Here is a 21,768-nt window from a genome sequence, read left to right as displayed (position 1 = left end):
ATATTTTAGTATGTTTAAGTTTAGTTTGAAATGGGGGTTTGACAGCAGTTCGGGCGACTCCAGGTCAAAACGAGTTGAGCTGGTGGATTAAAGAAATTATAAGCCATCGTGAACGCTGCGCCCCTATATAATATCTGATGAATAAAAATGATTTCACAGAGTTGCAGCCAGGTAACCTCACAAGTTAGCCGGCCCACCGCAGTCTGTTGACTTTCGTCAGATGGGCAAATGGGTTATCTCTTCCACCATTCTACGTCGTCCGTCTGTACTCGACTGTAAGTATTCTGCAGCACAGCACCTCACGCTCACAAACTCCTAGGACCAAAAAGACACACAAAGCGTTGTTGTCTCGATTCCGTAGAAAACTACCGGTGTTGTCAAAGTTTGGTACAGCGTCAACTTCATACGTCGTCGCACTCGGTTCGACCGAAGTTCTTTGGATTTTAAAAGCTAGCACGGTTTCCAGCCTAGATGCATCTCTGGATCTCTTTGCTGGTGTTATTATCGGCGGTTACCCAGTAAACCCAAATACATGAACTGATCAGACTTCAAGCTCATCACTGTCCACAGAGTTTGATTTTCGACTCATTCATCCGCAGTTTGATTCGTCTGGCTTCGGCTCAGTTTTCTTCTACCGTCATAAAGTTACGTGTTATGATGTTAGTCATCCAAGAAGTACAAAAACTGAGCCGACCTTGTGAAAATTGTGCCCTTCGTGTCGATGCTCGCTCTCCAGATCACACTCTTAAGGGCGATGTTTAAAAGCAAACAGAAGAGTTCATCACCTTGTTTTAACCCTCTGCGCGATTCAAAGGGACTCGAGAGTATCCCAGAAACAGGCACGCTTATGGCATTGTGACCTTGATCAACCACGTCAGTTTACCCGGAAATCCGTTGTCGTGCATGATATGCCACAGCTGTTATCAATCGACTAATAACGCTACCACAAGCGCCCTAGGTGACGCACCCACGAGTGTCATGTCCAAGTGTTTGGGACCCAAAACATTAGCACAGACCCAGGCGTACTGATGATGACAAAGACGAATTCGAATCGCAGGTAGAACGTGAATACGATCGCTGCCCAAAACATCCCCAAGATTTTTATAGCAACGCTCGGTCAGGAGAAAGAGTTCAGACCGGTAATTGGACGATTCAGCGCAAACCGGCTGACGAATGAAAATGGCCTAAGGCTAATCAATTCTACCGCCTCCAAGAACATGGTCATACGTAGCACTTTTCTCCAGCACAGCCTTCAACATCAATACACCTACAACAATATCGCACGCACAGCCTTGGGGCTAATAGCGGTCTCGATCAACTAGATTATAGTTGAGAGAATTCGTTATCGATATTGTTTTTGGCACATTTTGCATGTGTAGGATAAGTACAACGATACACCGTGCCCCAGTGCTGAGTCGAGAAAATTTTCAGTTCGGAAAGATCCTTGACTCGATCGGGAATCGAACCCGATATCACAACCGTGTGGGAGAGCTAGCCGACCGACATCGCTAACCACAGAGCCACGAGGACCATACACATGACACACATCAGTACACCTGGAGATCACTTAACCAAACGAAACTCAAATCGACCACGTTTTTATATTATCGACGTCAAAACACGTCGGGCCGCTAACGTCGACTCGGACCTGTGAACAACATATGGTACCGTAGCCCGCTAAGGTATAAGCTCGCGCGACTGAAACAACCTGAAGTAACCGAAGACTACGCGCTTGCTCTCGAATCTGCACTGCCAGAAGAGGATCACTGGAAGAAATTTCTCTAGAGGTCTGCTGGAATACCGTCAAGTCAGCCACAGCAATGTAGCGAAGAACGTCTTAGGTTGCGAAGTACAAAGTCGACGAAACGAATGGTTTGACGAGGAATGTCGCAGATATTAGATGAAAAGAAGGCTGCGAAGAGCAACCCGTCAACACGTGGAACGATACAAACAGAAATGGAGACTGCAAACCCAACTTTTCCAGGGCAAAGGGCGCCGCAAGAAGGAGGAGGAGTGCGAAGAACTACAATAGCTGCACCGCTCTCTTGAAACACAATAGTTCGATCAGAAATTCAAAGCATCCCGCGAAGGCTTTGTTCCACGAGCCGAAATGTGCAGGGATGAGGATGGGAGTATCTTGACAAATGACAGATAGGTGATCAAAAGGTGGAGACAGCACTTCGATGAACATCTGAATGGCGTACAAGCAGAATACCAGAACAGCGATCACTATCCTGAATGCCGCCTACAAAGTGATATCCCAAATAATTTTCCAGCGACTGTCACCACTAACCATGCTAATCATTCTCCTCAGTATGTGGAAAGAGCGGAGAAAAAATTTACCGCGCACTTCCCTTTCAGTATGGCTGCGTGTAGCACATGCTTTCACCACACTGCTTCTTTCTCCACTTCAAAGTGTCTCAACTAACTTACAGTGAGAAAAACACAATTCCAGCTTATCCCACATCTGATAGAAACAAGAGGGGTGAATCACGCTACAGAGAAAACACAGAAGTACAGCACAGAGTCCACTGCCGAATAGTCTGGAAAGTGAAAAAAAACCTAAACGAAAACGAATTCGACCAGAGTAAACTCGACCGGCACGAGCAACGCAGTCTATTTTTTTTCTCCCAACTTTCTTTTCCTCTTCTGCCATGCTCAAGAAACAAACTGTAAAACACACCGCAAATCGCTCTGCTGTGTAATTATTGTGCGTGATGTCCATACGTGTGAGAAAGTACACCATAGTTCATTGTCTCGCAAGAGAGAGATTTCAGATTTCACCGCGGTGCTTTCAGAAAACTCACCAGATAAAAATCGTCTGTCGTTCTCTTCTACAATGTGCGTTGATTTGCTCTTTAGTGTGAGAGCAGTTGTTTTCGCAGTGCAAGATGTTCTCCTGCTCTCTAGAGGTTTTCTGAGGAGAGAAAACAAGCATGCCACTAACCAATAGGTTTGTGGTAAATTACAAGGTCGGCCTCATGGAGGGTCGGTCCACAACGGACCAGATCTTTACTCTGCGGCGGATCCTCCAAAAATGCCGCGAATACAGAGTCCCTACGTATCATCTCTTCATCGACTTCGAAGCCGCTCATGACGTGAAGATCTATAGAGAACACTCGACGAGAATGACTTCCCGTGAAGCTTACCGGCCTGATAAAGGCTACGATGGAGGATGTGCATTGTTGTGTGAGAATTTCGGGTGGTCTCACCGGCTTATTCGGATCCCGCAGGAGACTTCGACAAGGTGAGGGTCTTCCCTGCAAGCTGTTCAATATTGCGCTAGAAGGTGTTGTGAGACGAGCGAGAATAGACACGCGGGGCAAGATTTTCATTAAATCTGGTCAGGTAATCGGCTTTGCGGATGACATGGCCACTGTCGGCAGAACATTTGAGGCGGTGGCAGATCAGCACATCAGTCTAAAATGTGAAGCGGAGACGATTGGATTGAAGATAAATACACTAAGGTCGCTTTTTACGCGGTTTTTTTGCGTGGGTTTCTTTTTACGCGGATTCCGGAATTTACGCGGTTTTTTTACGCGGATTCCGGAAATTACGCAGTATTTTTTTTTTGCTCGGATTTCGGTTTCCCTTCACTCGGAATGCAGGATTAACGCTGGTTTTTTTTACGCGGATTCCGGAATTTACGCGGTTTTTTTTACGCGGATTCCGGATTTTACGCGGTTTTTTTTACGCGGCATGTATCCCCGTGAGTCATGTCTTCTAAGGGCTCCACAGAAAATTACGGTCGAAACGTCTAATTCCCCGCTCAAAATGCACCTTGCACAAAACACCAATTAGACCGGTTGTTCCCTACGGCATGAGACGTGGACAATACTTGAAGAGGATCAGCGAGCGCTCGGAGTTTTCGAACGGCGGTCTGCTAAGAACCATCTTTAGCGATATGCTGAAGAACGGAGTGGAGACGTAGACGCAGAATGAAACACGCGCTCGCGCAACGGCACTTTGCGCGAACGACGGACAACTACCCTGCTAAATTGGTCGAATCCGGTTGGTACGAGACGAAGAAGGGCGCAAAGAGCGAGGTGATTACACCAGATGGAGCATTATCTGGCAGCCCTGGAACTGCTTGATGTTATGCCGCGGGGTTCGGCTATGTCTGTTATCATTATGGATGGTGTTAGGGGCCATCCACATACCACGTGGACAGCTTTGGGGGGGGGTGGGGGGGTCTATGTGATGTCCACGGTCCATACGTTTTTTTTAGAATGTATATGGGCAGTTGTCAACGGGGGGGGGGGGGGGGAGGTGGTGTGTTAAAATCGTTAAAAAACTGTCCACGTGGTATGTGGATGGCCCCTTATCAAAAATGATGAGAGTTCACGCAGAGAATTGGAGGTAGTTAAAAATAAAAACATCAGTGAATAAAGTCTACGTATGTTTTCTGGTAAAATTTAAAAAAATATTTTGTTGATTCAAATGCACAAACAAAAGCAAAATTTATAATTGAAATAAAAAAATCTTGTTCCTGAATAAAAAAAATTATTTGATTAAATCAAATTGAAACTTTATTAAAAAGAAACAGTTTTTGTTTCCAAACTATAATTGAAGCCTTTCGAATAACTCTACTTATATTAAAATCAAACGAAGGAATTATAATTTTAACTGAAGTTTGTGTTTGAGGCTTTAAGCGTGTATTATTGAAAAAGCGTTTGATTTTTCAAATCTCGCCAAACATGTGAAAAGAGCCCATGTGCCATATGTAAACAAGCCACAATTTCACGTTTTTCAATAAATACAAGCTTAATCTACCCGTACAAATAAGATTGTTTGGTTAGGAGTAAATTCTTTTATCAATAAAGCTTATTGGTAAGGGCAGATTTCGCTTGTATTAATCAAAAAACGAGAAAATTTGGCTTGTTTAGATATGGCACATGGGCCCTTCTCACATGTTTGGCGAGAAATTCAAAATGGCTTCAAACGAAGAGTTTTTGATTGATGCGCTCGAAGTGGAGGAAGTTCCGGAAGACGAAACAGCACTGATTCAGCTCTTGGAATCATTCGATTTATCGCGGAAGGTCATCGATTGTTTTCTAGGTAGGTTTTATTACTATCGTTGCAGCTGAAAACCGAATTCATCATTCGATTATCCTCTAAAATTAGATGTTATGTATAGAGATAAGTGACTTTTCACCTACGCACACCAATGAACGTGTAAACTCATCTAAAGTTGCTTTTGTTTCCTCCAAACTGTAAATCATCGCATCTCGTTGCTCCGACTATTTATCACTTTTTACCATTTTTGGTCGATAATGTTCAGCAGCTTCCCCCGATTCATGATCACGAATGAAAAATTCATTCATAAACGAGTTTAGAACTTATTATAAGTATTCAACTGAATATTTGTCCAGCTGCCAAAAACATAGCATAGCAAACAAAAAGGCGATTTGTAAATACTTTCCTCAACTAGGTGCACTAATACATTCGTACGTAAAAAGGTCTATAGTAGTGCGCTTTGGTTTACATCTGATGCGCTTCACAGCACCCTGCTTCCGGCAGTAGGCATAACATATATTTTTATAGAAAAACCAATGATCCCTACCCGGTTTCCTCTGCAACGAAAGTAATTACCATAACAAGTTGTTTTCAATATCTTGTCGTTTTCTAGTCAACCAATACTCTATTCAGACGCTCAAGCTAATCGAGGGACAGGAAGTGGAGGAATTGATCCCATATCCGTTCTTTGCTGAGAGAACTTAGTTCATTTTCCATCTCAACAGCTAGAGAAAAGAACAGGTAATTGAAATCATTCCAGATGTTGATACGATGAAATGATTCATTTCATCATATTCATATTAAAAACATCTATATATCATATTTAAAACACGACTGAAAAACTGATTTCTATTTAACAGAATCTTCCAACGCTAGCTGATAAATCAAACGTTCATAACCAAGTTCAGATCGAGCGAAGGGAAATCCCACGAGAAAAGTGTACTGCGGCATTTTTATTAAATGAATCTGCAAAAAGCCAATCAATCATTAAACGATATACAGAAACCACCTTTTTAACGAGAAGCGACAAAAAAGTGATTACCCATGTTATTGTAGACGAGTTCAAGGATAGATTCGGAAGACTCACACCCTTTGAACTACAGCTTCGAGCCACTGAATTAGGAAACATTTTTCCAAGCGAACCGCAGGTAAATAAACATACGTCGTTTCTCTACAGCGCTGTCGTCGCTCTCGTAAAATCTTTTTCTGTATCTAACGACAAAACTTCTGGTCATACTAGTGTACTAGTGTAAAATCAGCTTGTAAATCACAACAATCACTTAAGTTTACTAATCAAAATAAAATAAATCTTTGCACTTGGCAACCTTTAAATAAGAACGATGCTTTCTGTGAATCCAGCATCACTGCTTAGCAGATTGTTTTGCTTCATTTTTTCCCGTTTCCATTTCATTCAAAAGTTGCTGGATTTAAATTAAATTTAAACTCGGACTCGCCACTCGATTTTCAGGTTTTGATCACAACTTGTGTTTGTTATCTCAACATCAAGATTTTTTTATTCGTTTATTTTCTCAGGAAACCTGGTACCAGCCTACGAGCAGTAAGGATAGTAGCGGAAATAAAATAAAACTACGGAAGCAGGCAAAAAAAAGGCTCCACGACAAAAACTTGAATTATAAATCAGTGATCAGGGTTTGTGAATCTACAGCACAGCAGCAAGTTCAACCATCCGAGTGTAATTCACCTGCAGTTTCCAAAGCACAACGTAATATATGTGTTAATAATGAAACATTGTGCTCTAAACGTTTTATATTCAACAGTGACTTAATATCAGCAAGTTAAATCTTGGCTCGTGCACACCCAAGACGAATGGGAAGAAGTACGCAGAAAGTGGAAATTGTACAGTGTTGTACGCTGCCTGGAGCTGGCTAAATTGGAAACCAATACCTGCGCTTCTGTATTGAATGAGCTTCCCACGCTACGCAACCGCCAAGGATATCAACTCATACAATTAGATTTCCAGGAGCGGTATCCCGGAAAAGATACGCTTTTATTCGACCGGTGGTCAAGATTCATTGATGCTATTCGACCAATATTGGATGTTGAAGTAACAGATTCCGAAGGGAGGTCTCTCCTAGCTCTTTTCAACAGTGACAACATAAATGGAGGTAATATTTGAAGGCATTTTGGAAACATTTGCACCGTGGAGGGACCAGTCGCCGCGTATTTCACCGCGGTATCCACTGAAATTGGATTACTCCACTGAAGTATATTGCGTTTAGCTTGTTCAAATTGTTAAACATCGAATGTGTGGTAATTTAAATTGCGCGGCGACTAGTGCTTTTACATTAGTTTAAGATTATATTCACAACAATTTCTTTTTTATTTTGGTAGATGCCCGTGATGCAATCGTGGTTTCACTTATAGCCTATATTTTTCCCAGTCCGATTCTTATCCTTCCAGAAAAGGTCCGTTGGAAACCATCAATTCAAGAATCCAAAGAAAGTGTTTTTGTTTATGTTCCAAATCTGTCGTGTTTGGAAGCAACTCTGGCACGGTTGTTTGATGCATGGCGTATTAAAGGAGTGCCTGCAGCACCTTTTATAGTCGTATTTGGAGAGAGTGAGACGAACCTCACTGATTTCATACTTTGGAACGACACTGTTTCATACAAATTTCCAAATTTTTTGAAGGCACTAGACATCTGCCTCAAGTTCTACAAAGCATACGAAATCGATTTTCCTCGACAATCTAGAGCTACTTGGACTTTTTTATGTGAATGCTTATTTGATTTCACGTGTAGCTCTGATCTTGCGAACGTTAAAGCGTTACGTTTAGCGATAGGCAATAGAATCTACGAAAAATGATCTCATGCATTGTAGAGCACTGCATGTGGCAGACAACATCACTGCATCGATTCTAACTGCCATATTAACAACATGCATAGCAACATACAATGTTTTCGATGCAACATCGACAATTGCACGAGGAGCTACAATATAAGAGCATCATTCAATAGACACTTTAAGAAACACTTTACCACCGCTGAAGAGAAAATATCAATCCCAAACCACATTGCTTCGAAAGAAAACGTCAAAGAAGTCACAAACAGTGTTTCTAATTCAAATGCCGAACTCAAGTCATCGACCGCAGGAGCAGATCAAATGATTCGAAGCAAAACACCATTGACATCATTAGAAGAAGGTTTGAATAAAATTGACGTAATCGATCCTGCTGCTCTAACAGAGCAAGTGGAAAATGTGATACCCGGTGTGAACCCTAAATGGTTGAGCATGCCCACGGTTTCTAGGAAAACTGTTTCTGAATTTCAAAATGATTTTAATCAAAATATATTACGTCAGTTAAGGGCGATTATTATTACAATGTCGTCGATTGGGTATATTGCCTCCGAAGGAAAACAGATATTTGAACAAATCTTTAATATGTTTGATGACCTTAACTCTGAACACAAATGTGTTGGAATACTCAAACGATATGACTTGTTAATGGAACCCAGAGAATTTTTAATTAGTAACGAAGTACGTGCAGGCGTGTCGCAAAACAAACAAGAAATCAGCAATGATTCCGTAACTGGTAAGATTTACTATACCATAAATTTAAATATGACTTAGCTAGTTATTTGAGCTCATGGATATTTTGATGTAAATTTAATTTCAGGTTTATTGATGCCTATCAAGTTTCACATGAAAAAATATCTCGAAGCTGAAAATGTTTTGGAAACAATTTTGAAATACCTCGAGCCTTCTAGTGATGGTTATATCCGCAGTCTCGTAGATGGTACAATTTGGCAGGAGAGAGTTAACAATCTCAAATCCAACGTGGGCGCAAATATAGTGCTACCATTGAATTTATTTTTCGATGATTTCACAACAGGAGACACCGCTTCGCCTCACGCCACTCGAACCTCTATCTGTGGGATATATTATTATATTCCTAGCCTGCCAGGTTATTTACTAGCGAAACTTGCCAACATGCATGTAGCCGGATTCATTTTAACAGAAGATAGAAAACGATATGCAAATGACGATTTATTTTTTAGTCTCATTGACATGCTAACTGAACTAGAGACAGACGGTATTGAAATCAACTACAGGAACAGCACAATGAAAATTAATTTTATGTTGGCTTTTATAACTGGTGATAACCTTGGACTTTCTGGAGTACTTGATTTAGTTGAATCCGTTCGGGCCAACTTCTATTGTAGGATGTGCAAGCGGAATCGTCAGGAAAGAGAAACTGATTGTATTGAATACGAGAACAGTTTCCGGACAATTGAAAGTTATGCAGAAGATATAAAAGTTAATGACACATCGGTGACCGGGATAAAGCGAGAAAGTATTTTCAACCGTATTCCATCATATCACATAATAAATAATGTTTATTTCGATTTGATGCACGGTGTATGGGAAGGCATTTGCGTATATGTATTAGGACACTGCTTAAATTATTTCATAAAGATAAAAAAAAATATTTACTCTCGAGGAACTTAACTTTAGAAAAAACACGTTCGTTTTTGGAAACCTGAGCTCTGGTAACATACCGAATGATGTAAAGGATTTTAGCATTATAAAGGGAAAGTTAAAAATGACAGCGAGTGAGAATAAAACGTTTATAACTTTTTTCCTCTAATAATTGGAGAGTTAATACCTAAAGACGATAAAGTTTGGCATTATTTCTGTGTTTTATTGAAAATATGTTATTTTTTCATGTTACGTAAAATACCCCGTTATTTAGTACCAACATTGAAGGATTTAATTTTCGTTCATCATTCACAGTACCAAACATTGTTTAATGATACGTTGAAACCAAAGCATCATAACATTACCCATTACGCTACTTTTTTACTATGCTCAGGCACACCTCGTCATCAGTGGACTATGAGAGGAGAAGCCGAACATAAAGATGCTAAGCAATATAGCAGAGTTAATAATAATAAAATTAATTTGTGCAAATAACTTGGGATTAAATATTGCTATAATTCTGCAAACAACGTCATAAACAACAATTTTGTAACTCCTTCTATCGATCTTAGTAAATCTAATAGAACAAGTCTCATGGTATCTTCTAAATACGAAAAAAAAAAACATAAAATTTTGGTCGAAACAAGTTAGGACGCTGTCGTTTCAATGGAAATGAAACTTCAACTCAAATATATTTCTATTTGAAGGTTGTTCTGTCAAAATTGGTGAACAATCGCGCATATTGTTAAAATAACAGCAAGCCCTGGTTATTCTAATAATAATTTTGCATAAGCCTCCGAATAAACAAAAATGCTGTTGTTTGTAACTCTCTTTTCTTTTGATTCTACAGTGTTTTTTTCTGCGTGTTAGCACGTTCGTTTTCAGTTGCGCTAAATCTACCCATTTTTGAAAAATTGGTTGATTATACACTGTAAAAAAATTTCACGTCGAAGTGAAGTGATTTGCTGTTGAATTCGCGCTACTTGCCGAACATTTCAAAGTGAAAAGAAAATCCTTCGAAACATGTTAATGCAAAGAACGGTGAAATCAACAGCAAATCACTTGATTTTCTGTTGTTATGTTCATCTTTTTTGATATTCTTATGTTTGAGATACAAAATGTTGGTCATTTGGATATTATCTGCTAATCACAATAAATTTAAAAGGTTTCTGTTTATTTTAGATTTTTCAATTTTATTTTATTCTAGGTTTTCAATTTGATTACAAAATGACCACTGTCGCTGTGTCGGTGTATTCGAATTCAGAATCTGTAAAAGAGTTGTTTTATTATTATTTTATTAATATCAAAGATTCAATAGAACTTACTTCCAAACAAATTTTTAATCTCCGGGGAAAATTTGCTGCTTGCGCCTTTCGCCACCGCGACTATTTTTGTTTCGTTTTATGTCTTTGACGTTTGTCAATTGGAATCGCAGCTGTAATTCAATTGATTTGAACAGTGGTGCAAATTCAAGAGATATTCATTATAATATGATGGTGATTTCCATTGAACAGTTTTCAACGCAAGATCATTTCATTAGAAAGTGTTAATCATTGTGAAATCAACACTAAATCACTTCAATTTGCAGTGTGACGTTACGAATCGAGTCAAGTGCAAAAACACTTGAAGTAATCGTGGCATTTAATTACAGTGTACCTACTATTAAGAGCAATATAAATTTCGAGGGTTTCACCTCGACCTCCACCTAATTGGTAATTATTCTCAAGGATGTCACCCTTCTAAAGGTGACACGTATGAAAATTTTCCTCATCATTTGAATTTTCCTCGGACCACGCCGCTCTGGTGGTACTGTGCTTGGCGGCCACACAACCTTCGTACCTTCTCTCCTTTCCGACAAAGCTCCTGGAGCGCAACGTTTTCGAAGTTGCGGGGTTCTAGCTGATTCAACAGGATCCGCTCGCCACACGCGACGTTCAGTGATCTACAGTTCTATGTAGGTACCATACTTCTTATCGTCGCCCTTGTTTCTTCACCTGGTCGTTGCGTTATTTATTTCTTGAGTGTTTGAAGTGTTTTGTTTTTTGGCATGCATGTTTTTGGCATTTTGGCGTAGTGCTGCGGAGTCTCACAACGGGACTACCGACTTTGAGGTAGCTGGCGAGACACTGCATTTTATAGTTGCTCCTATCCCAGTCGGTACCACGTGGAAATTAGGTAGGAGTTGCTGGGCATTATGCCCTGAACCACGCGGGGGTCTATTCTATGCTAACTAGTAAGGGTTGTACTGCTGGTATCAACCAACCAGTATTTGATTTTTGGTTCAATAATAATAAATATAAAAATGAAATGCATACTTTTTTTGCGAGCTTTTAACATTTATTGCATTTTTGATATTTTATTAGTTCATTTTAAAATAAAATACATTAATTTGTTATAAGTTAACGCTAACCTAAATAGGGGAAATACTGCCGCATAAGTAAACATAGCTGCCGTATTCAAGGTGATATTGAAAATTAAACATTTACAGCTTGCTTTAGGTAGCATCCTCTCATCGATAGAGCAACTAACAGTTATCTACCATCTTGCCTGTTAAGTATCTAGTATCAACTTAAATCTATTAAACTGGGTAAAGCTTATACAACTTGGCAAATTGGTTGTTAACCTTACATACAAAGTATTCTCCTTCATTGATAAATTTGTTCTAAGGGCGGGTTGGTGTTCTAAAAAACATGAGTTTTAGAACGAATGCGCAAATGTTCCTGCATTTTTTAATTGACGAAGAAGACCAATTGAATTCGTTGTTTTGTTTTTTCTCTCTAGTTTGCACAGTGATAGTTTAGGTGCTAGTTTTGGGGCTGGTGTAAATCATTTATCAGTCTGTTAAGAGAAACTATCACTCTTAGTTTGCGGTCAATATTGCATTGCTGGTTACCGTTTAGTGCCTCTAACAAACACTTTTGATGTTTTTTTCTGTTTAAAAATGTAAAGGGTACGTTTAGCCATCCGCTTGTTGCATATAGAAATCTCTACAAATGGCATGTTGTTCGTTGCGCTAAAATTAATGCTGTGGCAATAGCCGGTCAGGATTACAGTGGGATTAAAATGGCCTATGCTTTAAAATGCTTATTATTCCAACAATCAGTCAACAGTCATAAGAGGGTGGGAAAAAGATTAACATCGAGCCACCACTGGGAGTAATTAGAAAATATAATAGATCAATCTATAACGCGTGTAAGATTTAAAAGAAAAGACAATGTCCGATAAACATTTCTGCTGGATTACTTGTTCGAACGAACGATATTGGTTCGTTTAGGGGGGAAATCTATAAGGTACATTGAATATGACAATAAACGGGAACTTGCTGCACTTACCTTTATCTTACAGGAACCCGTAATATCTATCGATTGTTAAAAGCCTGCCTCCGATAAAAAAAAGTTCTCTACACCAAGAACAAGTATAGACAGATATTCTGCACACGTTCCTCCTACAGTAAAATGTATAATTTACAAATAACCTATCACGGTTCGTTAGGAAACATCCATGTTCCGATGAACTGTAACCGGAACGAGAATGTGATGTCCAGCCCCATAGATGCCCGTTCGAGAGACCGACGTTGGTGAGGGCAGAACCGTCTGCGTAGGATCAATGAACTTCTGTTGTTGCTGGTCTAGATCATCTGCCCCATTGACCGGCTGGTACGGTTGACCTTTAGTAGACGACAAAGCCAGAAAGTTCTGATGGTTGCTGTAAGGACTTGAAACAGACGTGTTGATCGAAGCCGAGTCGGACATTGACATGCGTTTGCCCGAAGCATTCGGAGCCACTGGTTCCGCATTCGATAGGCATAAGTGTTCAGATTCTTCGTGATGCGTCATAGTTGAGTAACCGTGATCCGAAGAGCCGGCATTCGGTCGCCGATAATTGGAAGACATTTGGTAAGGTGATGTCACGTTTGGAAAGATCACATAATTGGCATTGTTTTGGCCGTTCAGTAACAGGTTCTGCTTGGCACTCGTACGGCTGATGTCACAATCGTCCGGGGGATTGTGATCTTCGATGTCGAAACGGGACAGTGGTAGTCCATTACAAGGATCCGCTACCAAGTCGTCGTATAGTTGATCAGATGCTCCACTCTGGTCGCTATTCTGACGGTAGCAATACATAGCAAAGCCTACCACGAGACAGAGGGCCAATATAGCACCGGCTACTGGACCTATTGCACTGTACGCTGGAGGCAGAACAGACTCCATGATGTTATTGCTAATGACATCCCCGTACGGTGTAACCGAGCCGAAGATTCCATTGAAGCAAGTTAGCTGCGATGTGCAGAATGGAGTTGTGAGGGTATTTTCACCATCAATATCTACCTGGCACCATTCGCACCCGACAAGTCCTACGAAAAAACAACCCGAGTTAGTATTTCACTGGTAAGTTTACATAATTTGTATCATACCTAAGCATTCGTTTTGTGTAGTGTAATCCTCACAATTAATGTTGGAGCAACTTTTAAGCTCGAACTCGCTTTCGTAGTTGAGAGCGTGCATCGAGATCAGTTCCTCCGGCAGTGGTGAGCATAGAGGGATAGATTCCGGGTTCGGTTTCCGATTTCCGTTATTGGCTGTAGCATCCCTCAGGCAGGCGGTTTCGTTTGCGTTCTCGTAATAATCCAGTGGACACTCACAGGGACACTCGCACTCAGTTTGTTCCATTCGGTTGCAGTTGAGACAGGAATTGCCAACCTGTGTAAAAAAAAAACAAAAAAAAATTAAACAAAACATTATTGCAAGCATTCTTTTTCTCGGACCCACGACGATGTAGTTCATCGTAAAAAATCGTCTTCTATGAATTGAATTTGTAATACACTACTCACCGTGCTACACGGGCAAAACGCCCCACCATCGTTAGTTGAATTGACCACTCCGATGAAAACATTCGTCCCTGGGATCAGCGCAATCTGATATTTAGTCTTTTCGCCATACATTAGATTAGTCACTACCTCCGCCAGGGACATGTTGAACTGGTACAAGCGCTGCACCGTTCGGTTGACATAATTGTAGCACATTTTCTTCGTCACCAGTTGCTTGTGATTAAGGATATCGTTGGCAACCTGCGATTCCTTGTGCGTGATGTGTTCTAACGTGCGCCGATTATTGCCGATGGCAGGTTCGATCAGTTTCGGGTGTGCAATCAAGTAGCCACGGTCATCCATTAGGAAGCACTTGATGTTGTCTGCGTTGCACACGCCGGAGGATGACTCCGTGAGAAGTTTGTAGAAAAATCCATGGCTAAAATCTAACGCTACAACGACGATCGGTTTGTCGTTTTCCGTGTTATGCAGTGCATCGGCGATTCCTTCGAAAATAGTGTAGGACACGCTGACAATATATCCAGAGCCACCGGCGTCCAGATAGGGTTTAGTAACCACCACCTTTCCAGGGTACTGCATGGCCTTAACAAACCACGGCCGTTTCGAAGGCTCGATATCACTATCTAGCAGACCTCCAGGGTAAACCTGCATAACACCGTTCACGGTGGCAGCGTAACGACGAATGATGTACTTGCTCAGTTTACTGTCACCGTGCTTGCGCCTATAGTTGGAGATAACTTTCAGCAGCGCGAGCACGTCACTGCGTACTTCCGGTAACAGTCCCGGATTAGCAAAGAGCGACGTAGTGTCCTTTAAATAAGCCATAATATTCTGGATCGTCCGCAGCGTATCGTCGTCATTGGAACCATCCCGATTGTTACGAATGTGAGCGTACGGCGATTGAAACGAGGAAGCACTTAGGTAGAGTGTGGAATCGTCGGCCAGAGCCAGTTGTTTCATAAGACGACATACTCGGGGAACATCCGCGGTGGATCCGAGTTCCTTGGTTAATGAATTCGACGAAGTACTCGTTGGGACGGGACGCTGCAAGTGCGCTGCATAAATGTCGATTCGATGGTATATTAGATCTGGTAAAAGATTGCGGCTGTTGAAACCATTGCTACTGATGAAACTGTAATCCATGTTGGATCGAGAATGATAATATTGAAGCTGTTGCGTTTGGCCATACCGGGAACTCGCTCCGTTAAGTAGAATGTTCGGATTGCGTTCATCGTCCAGTGTTCGTACGATACAAGCTATATAGAAACGAGCTCGCCTCCATAAATAAACTTTTTGCTGCCGTGATTTTGGTTCGAGGATCGTCAAATTGCCGCTTGGTTTTGAGAGTAGAGTTTCAACATTGGCAGCACTAAGCCCACGCTCTAGCAGAGTGATGTTCGTTATGAAAAAATGTTCACGTACAGCAAGCGGCCTTGGAAACGAGGGATGCATAATAGTACTACCCCGCAAATCTATTAGAAAAGCATAACTTCCATCGTCCTGTTTGTAATAGGAAATGTCTTCTGCCAAATCACTTAGGTAAAGATCAACTCCCATTAAGCCGTGCGTAGCTACGGGAACGGACAGAGTCACCAGAGTATCATGAGTAGGTCCTTCATGATAGGGCAGATGAATCCGTATACGATCTTCGATGAAGCTTCTGTCGGTTAGGAAAGGTTCCATCAAAGCTAGCACAAATCGATGTGCATCGAAACTATGTTTAGAAATCATAACCATTTTGCCTGGCCTTAGTTTGTGAAAACTACCGGTGATATTGTATTTACTGAAGTTTTGTGTGGTGAAGTCGGCAATAAACTGCTTTTCATAGCTAATTTCCCGCTCATCCAGTAGAATCAAACAACTATTTATAATCACTGGTATCGGAAGCCTCGATTGTCCTTCCGCAATTGTTCTAATTACTGATCGTGCAGCGGCCGTTATCGGTGACACTTGAGCTCTCCCCAAGTATAAAAATACAATCGGCAGTTCCGTGTTGACTTCTTTGTATGCTTCGGCTAGCGATTTGAACGCGTAGCGGAACGCCGCAACATGAATGGCTGCTGAAGATGTTTTGTTAAGTGAATCCACAAACTCCACCAGCCGATCCTTATTGTCTATGGTAGCATTCACGAACGGAGTATTGCCGCAGTGATTCAAGCTTTCTGTTGTTGTCAACTTCTGACTGACGGCAATAACAGCGATTCGGTCGTTTTCATTCAGCAGATAGATAATAAACTTTACAATCGCTTTTGCCACCTCCAGCTGATCGAAACTGACCGAGTTACCGATATTTAATAAAATCATGAAATGCTTACTCCTCACAGAGGACAAATATAAAGATTTTAGTCGACCGTCACGTGGGTAGTAGTGACACTTGAAAGCACTTCCTTGATCGAACGAGGATAGGAAATACAGCTGCTTCAGACTAAAGAAATTACTCTGCATATTGAAAATTTGATCCTGCAGTCTTTTCTGCAAAAGCTGATTGTTATCGTCTACCGTTTGATCGTTTATTCGAATTCGAGGCCGGTCCTCGGGGCTCGTTGGGAATGCTGAGAAGTCCAGAAAGTCTGACTCACTAGACAACTGCTTCAGAAGTGATGCGCTGCTGCCGCTAACACTACTACTGGAGGAATTCATAAGTTTAGTGTTTTGAATGAAGCTTTGCAAATCGAAATGCGGTTCATCGTCCCACGGATTGATCAGTTCATTGCTGTACGGGCACGGACTGATGAGAGTGTTGTATTTGGCACTCTGGCGGCTGATGCTGTCATAAATAAATGCACGCATCCTGTCCACAACTGCTACCGATTGGTCAAATTTTGCCGTAAGTTTTTTGGCAATTTTGTCCAATTCATCGATATCATTGCGGATGACTGAAGTGAATTCCATGGTGTCGTACAGTTCCTGAAACGAAACAATAACGTTATAGTGGCAAGTAATGCAACTAGGCTGAAACTGTATAAAATGCCAACCTGTACAACCGGAACGTCAAGCTCCTGATTGCGTATTCGTTTTAGCTTCATCTCCAGCAGCTTGGACAGCTCTAGAACACTGTAGTCTCTTTCGCTGCCGCCAGTTAGTTGCTGCTGCTGTATTTGAGATGCCGCAAATGGAAACAAGGCTGCCGGTCCGTCGGCGGCCGGCGGCACTGGATTGTGTGTCGATATCGATGAGAAAGGCACTTTGCTGCTATTATCGAAACTTATCTCACTACCGCTTAGATTACTTATCAAAGGAACTATGTTATTTACAAAGATATGATTGGTAGCAAAAGCTTGCCGACAGCTACTAATAAACAATGCCGCTGCTATCGCCAGCAGGCCACGGTAATACTGCTCACGAAGATTGGATGTCATTTTCCAATTCGTTTTTTTTTCTGATTCACAATTCCCCAATTCCAAATGTCGTCTCGACTTAGCTGGATCTGATCATGATCATCCGCATGTTTATAAGAAAAAAGAGGCGGAGTACTAACGTTCTTATTTTGCTTGTTTGTAATCGCTTCACCGAGACCCTTGTCGGAACGCTTTGTTGTTTACGATTTTTCTTTCCTCCTAGCCGATACTGCCACTCTCGCTTCTCGTTCACTGTTACTGCTGGTGATGATACTTTCCATTCGCTTCGACTTGCTGGAGGAATTCCTCCACTTCTTCTTGCTCTCCTTCAACCAACATTTTATTTTCTTCACTAGTGACACGGATGAAGGAAAAAGATTTTCCCTTCGTGCGCATTCTACCGTGCGATTTTAACCATACAAGCATGCACTAGGAAACGGTACACAAGTTAACACTGGTTTGAGCACTTAAATTTGGTTGCAAAATGGGAAATTCAGACAAAATTTTCCAGCTGACGGAGAGACATTTGTTGCTTGCTTTATGTTCAATACCTTTTTTCCTTTTTCGTGTCGAGCTGTCGAGTTCAGGCAATCAGTGGTGCCAGCGTTTTTTATTCGTATCGACATGAAGTCAAGTTAAATTTGATTCGTTAATTGGTTCACAAAATATTACTAAACCTAAAACATTTCGGAATGTATAGTTTAATTAAGTGGTTATTCTAGGCATTACAAATGTATAATGTATTTAGAAGTTGGAATCTTCACACGACTTTGAATAGTCTCTGTGTTGTAGAGAAATCTGTGCATCTGGTATCCCTGCGGTTGACAATTTTTATTATACAGTCGAGGCTCATTAGCGAACCTATACATTAGAGAAATGACAAGACACTCACCGTTAAGGCAACTGTCAACATCAAAACGGATAACGGCAATGCAAATTTATACAGCTCGCCCGTTTTGATGTTGACAGTTGCCTTAACGGTAAGTGTCTTGTCATTTCTCTAATGTATATAGCGAACCTATACATTAGAGAAATGACAAGACACTCACCGTTAAGGCAACTGTCAACATCAAAACGGATAACGGCAATGCAAAATGATACAACTCGCCCGTTTTGATGTTGACAGTTGCCTTAACGGTGAGTGTCTTGTCATTTCTCTAATGTATAGGTTCGCTAAATGTATAGGTTCGCTAAGGCTGATTAGGGAACCTGTATATTAGAGAAATGACAAGACACTCACCGTTAAGGCAACTGTCAACATCAAAACGGATAACGGCAATGCAAACATATACAGATCGCCCGTTTTGATGTTGACAGTTGCCTTAACGGTGAGTGTCTCGGCGTCTCTCTGGTGTATAGGCTGACTAAGGCTGATGGACGATGGATAAATAAAAGCTCCGTTCGACAGGTAGCTGGCGCTAATGTGAAGTATATGAAAATTGCAAAATTGTATACATGGGATCATACAAATAATACATTACGCTCTAGGAGGTGGGGGGTATTCAGCGGAGCGTTATATTGCATGTGGCAAACATGTAAAATTGCGTTACATGGGGGTGGGTGGGTATTGAAAATTGCCAAATTCCGCGTTATGTAATATTTGAATGGTTCCACATATATGTTGATCTGCGGGGCGACAACTAAAGGTCCAGTCATTTGAATTTATTGTGAAATTATGCAATTGTCCAACTGACCGACATTCCATATCTCGAGCATAAGCATATCAACAAAGATGAACATAAAAACAGAAAATAGAGTGATTTTTTTCTTTGATTTATCGTTCTCTGCATTAATTTTTTTTGCAATTATATATTTCGATAGATTTTCATTCAACTCTGAAATGTTAGGCAAGTAGTGCGAATTCAACAACAGATCAGTTTACTTCGACGTGATTATTATTTACAGTGTATAAATGAAAAGAATCCCATCATAATTCAGTCTTAAAGGGGTGAGAAACGCACCAGAAGATCAGAAAAGGGTACAGCAGAATTAATTCCAAATTTTAGCTGAAATTGGTTCCGAAATTGGAAGACACAAAAAATGACAGCGGTTTTGTATGTTGCAAAAAAAAATTTGTTAATTGAAAAAGCTGAAAGCTGCTACCAATATAAAAGTTTTAGTTTGAGCTGAAAAACATCCTTAAAAGACAAAATAAGTCGAAAAGAAAGTATTCTTGGAAATAACTTCAAGTGACTAAAAACATGTTAAGTAAAACAACCAACCAATATCGTATGACATTATTGAAATAATTTTTCCTGAAAATAAAGGCTAGACGCCCCTAGGACAAGACCAAAAACTAAAATAATAACAGAACAATTAAATTTACATAACATTCACAAATGTAAGTATATAGACATTTCAAAAATTTGCAAATATCAAATGCATTTCAAACTTTAGCTTTAGAAACCAGAATAATTCCGAATTCAGCTGAACCCTTTCTAAAGCATTTACGAATAAGATAAGTGCATGTTTTTAACTTTTGCTGAAAAAAACCAAAATCGTTCAAAAGAACAGAACAATTTAAATTTCACATAAACGCACCTAAAAGTTAGAAACCTTAGAAGCAAAATAATTAAAATTGTACCCTGAATAACTGGAAGCACTTTTAAAGCTTACGAAAACAAAAAAACAGCGAAATGGCCACAACGGAAATTAATTCCAAATAAAAAAAAACACTTAAAGCAGCAGAAAAACTCTTTAACCGAAAAATAAACATCTAAAATGTTGATCTCTAATTAGTATCTAATAAATTAAAAAAGCTACTATGACCTTCTTTCGATTTTTTAATGAAAAACAAAAATTGCTCTCTGTTGAATGACAGTTGGTACATGGGCGAACTATCATTCAATGGATTTCGAGCAGTTTTTGTTAGCGACTGAGAAGCCGAAGGACAACAGTTCTCGCCAAACATGTGAAAAGGGCCCATGTGCCATATGTAAACATGCCAAATTTTTCGTTTTTTGATCTATACAAGCGAAATCTGCTCTTACCAATAAGATTTATTGATAAAAGAACTTACTTTTTATCAAAAAAATCTTGTTTGTACCATTAGATTAAGCTTGTATTCATTGAAAAACGTGAAATTGTGTCTTGTTTACATATGGCACATGGGCCCTTTTCACATGTTTAGCGACAGTTTTTTTTTTAATAAAGATTCACTCAAAATACTCAACAAGCCAATTACTGAGTTTAGTAATCGTAATCATACAATAGTAAAAATAGTAGCGTGAAGTTAACGCTGCACAGTGGAACACTTAGAACATCCAACCTGATCATAATTATTTTAAAAAAATTTTTGCACTGAAAACGTATCATATTGTGATAATAAAAACAAATGATTGGATTTGGATAATTTTTTGCATGGAGTAACCCACCTTAAAGTGATGGATGACATTTCTTATAATGAAATTTAAATTCGGTCATAGTCGGGACAAAATTCATCCAAATACTTGAATTTATCATGAAATGTCTTTTAGTACTCATTTCAGTCGTTTGACAAAGTTTTATTTGGGTAACCAAGGCTAAGGCTAAGATTTTCTTGATTATTTTCACATAGCGATAAAACACGAGACCGGAAGCATCCGGAAGGTTTTTCTTCACTATTATAACCAAAAATATTATTAAAATTATTATTAAAATATTTGGGTTTTATTATATTGGTTTTGACAAACACCTGGGTATTTGGAGAGACTAACATACATGCTAAGTACACATTTCTGTTCGATTAACATTCTTTAACAATCTCCATCGTTGTTTAATTTAAAAATCACTTGTTTATCTTCGGAACGTTATATTTTAGCTCACGGTATCAAAGCGTCATTATCCTCTCAAACCTCTCGTTAAGACCGTAAACATAACTTTTGGATGTTGATGAGCTGTCAAGTGATCAAGCATACATCACACTTCAAAATGAAACACTACAATACAAAGTTGATTTACTTTGAATTTTTCACTTATGATCAGGTTTTACACGTATTTACTCCTATGTGTGCTGTAGGTGCTACAGTAGGGCTTACGATTTGTTTTTAGGTCTTTGTATGTGAGATTCAGCTTCTCTACGGCTTATGCACGCGGTTTTTTAACGCGAATTTTTTACGCGACCTCTAACGCGGTTTTTTTTACGCGATACGGTAATTAAAAATAATTT

General features: G+C 40.0%; 2 protein-coding genes across 4 annotated transcripts; one reads left to right on the top strand and one right to left on the bottom strand.

Moving 5' to 3' along the window:
- Positions 1-5,523: 5,523 nt before the first annotated feature.
- On the top strand, positions 5,524-10,339 carry LOC129729543 (uncharacterized). Of its 3 annotated transcripts, XM_055688180.1 has the most exons (7): positions 5,524-5,584; positions 5,650-5,757; positions 5,877-6,164; positions 6,550-6,739; positions 6,795-7,142; positions 7,369-8,568; positions 8,653-10,337. In XM_055688180.1, the coding sequence occupies exons 6-7, from the start codon at positions 7,914-7,916 to the stop codon at positions 9,483-9,485; spliced, it is 1,488 nt and encodes a 495-aa protein (XP_055544155.1). In that variant the 5' UTR covers positions 5,524-5,584; positions 5,650-5,757; positions 5,877-6,164; positions 6,550-6,739; positions 6,795-7,142; positions 7,369-7,913; the 3' UTR covers positions 9,486-10,337. The 3 variants fall into 3 exon arrangements, with proteins under 3 accessions (XP_055544155.1, XP_055544157.1, XP_055544154.1); XM_055688182.1 differs by lacking the exons at positions 5,524-5,584; positions 5,650-5,757; positions 5,877-6,164 and adding an exon at positions 6,389-6,484 and having other exon boundaries at positions 8,653-8,972; positions 9,035-10,339; XM_055688179.1 differs by lacking the exons at positions 5,524-5,584; positions 5,650-5,757; positions 5,877-6,164 and adding an exon at positions 6,389-6,484.
- A 791-nt stretch (positions 10,340-11,130) lies between these two features.
- LOC129730184 (VWFA and cache domain-containing protein CG16868) lies at positions 11,131-18,200 on the bottom strand. Its single transcript, XM_055689316.1, has 4 exons — positions 17,259-18,200; positions 14,287-17,190; positions 13,870-14,155; positions 11,131-13,809 (listed from the first exon to the last, which is right to left on the bottom strand). Exons 1-4 carry the CDS (start codon positions 17,640-17,642, stop codon positions 12,944-12,946), a joined length of 4,440 nt encoding a protein of 1,479 aa, XP_055545291.1. The 5' UTR covers positions 17,643-18,200; the 3' UTR covers positions 11,131-12,943.
- Positions 18,201-21,768: the final 3,568 nt, after the last annotated feature.

Source organism: Wyeomyia smithii, chromosome 3, assembly GCF_029784165.1.
Source record: "Wyeomyia smithii strain HCP4-BCI-WySm-NY-G18 chromosome 3, ASM2978416v1, whole genome shotgun sequence".
NCBI lineage: Eukaryota > Metazoa > Arthropoda > Insecta > Diptera > Culicidae > Wyeomyia > Wyeomyia smithii.
Note: the sequence above shows the minus strand (reverse complement) of the source record. Positions and strands in the feature narration are given on the sequence as shown.